The sequence below is a fragment of the Macrotis lagotis genome, chromosome 7 (assembly GCF_037893015.1).
Source record: "Macrotis lagotis isolate mMagLag1 chromosome 7, bilby.v1.9.chrom.fasta, whole genome shotgun sequence".
Taxonomy (NCBI): Eukaryota; Metazoa; Chordata; class Mammalia; order Peramelemorphia; family Peramelidae; genus Macrotis; species Macrotis lagotis.
Genome location: NC_133664.1, coordinates 125,672,179 through 125,678,813, shown reverse-complemented (window position 1 = coordinate 125,678,813; position 6,635 = coordinate 125,672,179). Strand labels below are relative to the sequence as shown.

Sequence of the window (6,635 nt, the reverse complement as noted above, 5' to 3'; positions counted from 1 at the left end):
TGAACAAGGGTAAAAGGATCCCACTTCTCATTAATGGCCCATACTGGTAGCTGATCTCAGCTACTTTTCCAAGCTCAGTTCCTCCTTCAGCCTCTGGAAGGAACTGTGTGGAGCTAGGGAGAGGTGAAATTTAAGAAACCAGAATTTCTTGTAAGGGGTTCACATTTCTATGACCCTGGAACATAATTCCAGTACAGGGAAGAGCAGGGTTAGATGAAAATATAAGAAAAAAGACTCAGAGGTTTTTTTTTTTTGAGACACAGGAGCAGAATGAGAGCTGAGGTAAAGGATTATGGGGGTGAGAAGAGAGCAGGAGACACACTTAGACCTCAATACCATCACAACACACATTTCACATTTTACCAACTCTTGGGGGGAATGGGGTGGGGTCAAAATGGCAGAGCAGGTCTTATTGTTTGAGGACAGCATTCACAAAGGGATTCTTCACAAAAAGGAAGTCAGAAACTGGGAGACAGATGTCCCCAAGTAAGACAGAGTTGGGGGCATGCAGCTCCTGTAACTATGTTGTCTTCCCTAATTTGATTTTCTTCTGGTTGTCTCGAGCAGAGTGATATATCAGGGAGTCAATGAATCCAGGAACTGTGAACATACCTCCATGATGGCGTAAACACCAGTGAGGAAGTGGGTGAAAGCCTTTGCTTCTCTGTCAGTTTGACCATCATGGGTGAGAGTTCATACAGCACAAAGACTCCAGGAAACTCCTGGTCCCCAATCAGCCCATTGGCAACTTTCTCTTGTCTTGTCACAGAGAATTGATTTGTCCTCAACACCTCCCCATTCACTTGTATATAGACTATGGGCACTACCTTCACAAAGTACTGGAACATCATGGAGGCTTGGGGAGCAGTGATATTGTTATCATCTAGTGGGTTCACAATTCCTGGATAATCTTCCCCAAAAGACAGACATATGTAGTGAGTCATGTTGATATTGTCTAAGCCAAAGCTCTGCATGTCATGAACATACACATGCAACTCTTGGAAACTCTTCCCAGGGGCAAAGTGAAAGTTCCTGGCCAACTTGTTGACTTCTAGGAAGGCATACACCTGGCAGCCTACATTCTTCTGTTCTTGCATCTTTTGGCTGAAGCCTTCACATCGACACTGCTCAATGGTGTCTGGGTTCTTGAAGACCCAACCCCTTCTTTGGTGTGCTTCCTGTACATCTTTACATATATTACAGCACTTGCTATCCTCAGACTCAGCACCATAGCAGCTTTCACAATGCTCAGGATCCAAGGAGCTGGGGTCAAACACCTTTTCCTCTTTTTTCCCCAGCTCATGACACTCAGCTTCTGTGGTTAAAGGGTGACCATCCTTGTCCAAATGCTGTTTGTACAGTTTGTGTTCCACATCCAACTGCTGCTCCCCAGCTATGTCCATGGCATTAATACTCAGATGGGCACAGGGCATGTGTGGGAAGAAAATATCAATGTTGATCTTCAGTTGGTCACCCCGGGACTTGTCAACATAGAGTTCAGGATGGACCTCGGCCATAAGATAATACTGTTTCAGTTGGATTCTGCTTATCATTTTAAGGAACAATTCATTCATTTCTACACTGTCATGTTTTTAGCAAGAATTGGTGTATTTTATCAAAAGTTTTTTCAGCATCTACAGAGATAATCATATTATTTCTATTAGGTTTGTTATTGATATAGTTAATTATGCTGACAGTTTTCCAAATATTGAACTAGCCCTGCATTCCTGGTTTGAATCCTGCTTGGTCATGGTGTATTATTCTAGGGAAAGCTTGCTTTACTCACTTTCCTAATATTTTCATTAAAATTTTGCATACATATTCAATGCAGAAATTGGTCTATAATTTTCTTTATTTTGATTCTTTCTGGTTTAAATATCAGCACCATATTGGTGTCATAGAAGGACTTAGACGGAGTTCCATCTTCACCTAATTTTCCAAATAGTTTATAAGAATTGGAACCAAATGCTCCTTGAAAGTTTCCATCTGGTCTTGGAAATTCACTTGGAGTTCACTGACAGCTCGTTTTATTTCTTTTTTCTGAGATAGAATTGTTTACTTAATTTCCTCTTCTTTTAAATTGGACAATTTATGTTTTTGTAAGTATTCATCCATTTCACTTATATTATCAAATTTATTGCATACAGTTGAGCAAAATGGATCTGAATTATTATTTAAGTTTCCTCTTCATTGGTGGTGAATTCACTATTGTCATTTTTAATATTAGTAATTTCATTTTCTTTTTTTAATCAAATTATCCAGTTTTACCTATTTTATTGGTTTTTCCCATGTGAAACCAAATCATATATATATACATATATATATATATACACATATATATAAAAGCTCAAAATTATCTTGCTTTTGATTTTATTAATTTTACCTTTAATTTTCAGAATTTCTAATTTGATATTTACTTGGGGATTTTTAATTTGTTCTTTCTCTAACTTTTTAGTTGCCTGCTCAGTTCATTGATTTCTTCTTTCTCTGTTGTATTCATGTAAGCATTTAGAAAAATAATATAAATTTTAATACCTGGTGTGTATCCCATGAGTTTTGATATGTTATCATTGTCATTGTCTTGGATGAAATCATTAGCTCTTTCTGATTTTTTTTGTTTGATTCAATCATTCTTTTTTTCTGTTTTATTTATTTATTTACTTTCATCCACATGGACATTTGTTTTTTTAAGTTACAAAATTTACCTCTACCTTCTCTTTCCACCCATTCCCCTAAGCAATGAATAGTCAGGTTAGCATTGTACATATATATTTTGATAAACATGTTTATATTTAGAGATTAGTTATTTTCAGTATGAGGAATTAGGATTAAGGGAAAGAGATACATAAGAGATAATTTTTTTTAAAAGTTTTCATCAGATTCTGAAGGGTTTGGTTTTTTGTCTTTCATTTGTTTTGTTTTTCTTCCTATGGCTGGGGATAGTACAGTCCATAGCCAGTCCAATATTCTTGTCTTAGCTTTTTGAACTGCTGAGAGGAGCTACTTCTATCAATGTTGCTCATCTCACAATGTTAGTGTTAATATGTACATTGTTTTCTTGGTTCTGATCCCTTTGCTCAGCCCCAAATCCTGTAATTCATTCTATGCTTCTCTAGAGTCCAACCGTTAGTGGTTTTTTTATAGAACAACAGTATTCAATAGTATTCATGTACCATAGCTTGTTTAATCACTCCCCAATTGATGGGCATCCCCTCAATTTCTAGATTCACTCATATTTAAAATTATGTTATTTACTAAATAAGGTCAATATGGGTACAGGATTTAGACATAAAGGGTGACAACATAGATAAATTAATAGAACAACAAATACTCTACCTATCAGATCTGTGGATAGGGAACAAATTTAAGACCAAACCAGAAATAGAATACATGATAAACTACAAAATGAATGATTTTTACTATATTAAATTTATAAGATTTTTGCACTAATAAAATCATTGCTATCAAAATCAGAAGGAAAGCAGAAAGCTGGGAAACATCTTCACAACTAGGAATTCTGATAAAGATATCATTTCTAAAATATATAGAGAATTGCATCAAATTTATCAGGTTACAAGTCATTCCCAATTGACAAATGGTCAAAGAATTTGAAAAGACAATTTTCAAATGAAGAAATTAAAGCTATATACAATCATATGGAAAAATATTCCAAATTATTATTTGATTAGAGAATTAGAACAACTCTGAGATATCACCTCATACCTATCAGATTGGCTAAGGGAGAAAAAAGGGAAATGATCAATGTTGGAGAGATTGTGGGAGGAGTGGCACATTAATGCATTGCTGGTGGAGTTGGGAAATGATCCAATCATTATGGAGAACAATATGGAACTATGCCCAAATAGTAATAAAATTGTTCATTCCCTTTGATCCATCAATTCAAATTCTGGGCCTATATCCAGAAGAAATCATAATAAAATGGGAAACGTTCCACATGTTCGAAAATATCCATAACAGCCATTTTTATAGGGGCAAATAATTAGAAATAGAGGGGATTCCCATTCATTGGGGAATGGCTAAACAATTTATAGTATATGAATAATATGAAATCTTACTGTTCTATAAGAAACTATAAATGGTTGGACTCTAGTGAAGCATGGAATGAATTACAGGATCAGATGCTGAGCAAAAGGAGAACCAAGAGAACAATGTACATATTAACAACATTATGAGCTGATCAGCCCTGATGGAAGCAGCAACTTTCAGCAGGTCGGAGATTTAGGGCAACCACATTGGACTGGCTTTGGACAATGCTATCACCATCCAGGGAAGAAAAACAAAACAAAAGCAAAAAACACCCTCAGAATCTAATGAACACTTTATAAAAAATATTGCTTATGTATCTCTTTCCCTTAATCTTAATTCCTCATACAAAAAATGACTAATATGTAAACATGTTTATGATAAATATGTATGTATAATGTTAACCTGACTGTTCACTGCTGAGGGAAGCGGGGGGGGGGAATGGAGGATGGAATGAAATTTTGTAACTTAAAAATGTGCATATACATATGGATGAATGTTGAAAATCTTTCATAATATGTATTTGTAAAAAGAAAATATCAATTAAAAAATTAGGTTCTTTGGTTTTCAATTAGTTTTAGGTCTATCTCTCCATAGCTCTTTATTGCATATAATTGTTTATTACATCATGGTGTGAAAAGAATGAATTCAATATTTCTGTCTTTATGCAATTGCTTATGAGATTTTTTTATTTACACATTACTAAAATATTCTTGTTTGAGTAAACATAATGGCCCCCACCCACAAAAATTTAAAACTTCATGAGGAATACAGTAAAAGAAAGAGGAAATAAATGCGTTTCAGTCTGTGTTCTGCTACCAGCATCTCTGTCTTGGGTGGATCACATTCTTTATCATAAATCCATCACAGAAGTTACATATTTTTCCACAGCTGCTATTGCTGATTGCAATTCCTCCATCCATTCCTCCCCTCTACCATCTATTATATTTTCTCTCTCCTTTCACTCTGCCCCTCTTCTTAAATGTGTGTATGGTAGCTGAGTGGCACAGCAGACAGAGCACCAGCCCTGGGGCCAAGAAGCCTCACATCCACAATCACCCCAGAGACCCAGGAACCACAAGGTCCTGTGGTCCCAGACAGGCCACCCAATCCCAGCACCTCTCAAGAAGTAAAAAAGAAAATGTGTTATATCTGGCTATTCTTTCCTCTGATCTACCCTTTCCTCTCTCACCCACATTGCACCCTTCCCCCTGTCCCCCTTCTCTCTTTTTTTCTCTAGATGTCTATACTCTATTGGGTGTGTATACTGTTTCCTCTCTGAGCCACTTCTGATGAGAGTGAAGGTTCACTCATTCCCTCTTTCCTGTCTCCTTTCCATACCATTGCAAAAGCTCAATGCAAAAAAAAAATCTTTTATATGAAATATATTAGCCTATTCCACCTCTCCTTTCTCTTACTCCCAGTGCATTTCCCTTTCAGTCACTGACTCCATTTTTACAAAATATTATATCTTCAAATTCAGCTCTCTCCTGTGCTCCATCTATAAAAGTTCTTTCTACATGCTCTATTAAATGAGAAGGTTCATATGAGTATTATCAGTATTTTTTTTTTTTAGTTTTTGCAAGGTAGTGGGATTAAGTGGCTTACCCAAGGCCACACAGCTAGGTAATTATTATGTGTCTGAGGCTGGATTTGAACTCCAGGGCTGGTGCTCTATCCACTGCACCACATAGTCACCTCTAGTATCATTTTTCAATGCAGGAATACATACAGTTCGTCATCATTAAGTCCCTCATAATTTACCTGTCTCATTCATTCTCTATGCTTCACTTGAGTCCTGTACTTGAAGATCAAACTTTCTGTTCAGCTCTGGTCATTTCAATAGGAACATTTGAAATCCCCGTTTCATTGAAAGTCCATCTTTTTCCCTGGAAGAGGATGTTCAGTTTTGCTGTGTCATTGACTCTTGGTTGCAGTCCAAACTCTTTTGCCTTCTAGCAAGCCCTACAAGCCCTTAATGTAGTTGCTGCTACATCCTGTGTGACCCTGACTGTAGCTCCACTATATTTGAATTATACCCTCCTGGCTGCTTGTAATATTTTCTATTTGATTTGGGATTTTTGGAACTTGGCTATAATATTCCTGGGGGGGGTGGGGTTTTTTTTTTTTTTGGTTCTTTACAGGGGGAGATGGGTGGATTCTCTCAATTTTTATTTTACCCTCTGCTTCTAGGCTATCAGGGCAATTTTTCTATAGGAATTCTTTAAAAAATGAGTTCAAGGTTCTTTTCCTGATCATGACTTTCAGGTATCCCAATAAATTTTACATTATCTTTCCTAAATCTGTTTTCCAGATCAGTTGTTTTTTTCAATGCAATATTTCACATTTTCTTCTTTTGATGTTGAAGTATTGTGTCTTGATTTCTCATAAAATCAGGTCCCCATGGAAGCACTGGGGAAGCTGAAGCAGTTTGATGCTTACCCAAAGACCCTTGAGGACTTCTGGGTCAAGGCATGCTGCAGGGCCATGGTGACCATCATCAGAGGTCTCCTGATGCTGCTGGTCTTCCTATCCAAATTGCAGTATTATCTTATGGCCGAGGTCCATCCTGAACTCTATGTTGACAAGTC

The 6,635-nt window shown here is 36.7% G+C and overlaps 1 protein-coding gene across 1 annotated transcript in view; it reads right to left on the bottom strand.

Annotated features, from left to right (window-relative positions):
* Positions 1-520: 520 nt before the first annotated feature.
* The window catches only part of LOC141494148 (endoplasmic reticulum-Golgi intermediate compartment protein 3-like), a 147,075-nt gene continuing 140,960 nt past the window's right edge, over positions 521-6,635 (bottom strand). The window contains 5 exon segments of the mRNA XM_074195278.1: positions 521-618; positions 621-653; positions 656-1,526; positions 2,005-2,040; positions 6,487-6,573. Coding sequence (XP_074051379.1) covers positions 521-618; positions 621-653; positions 656-1,526; positions 2,005-2,040; positions 6,487-6,573 — 1,125 coding nt within the window.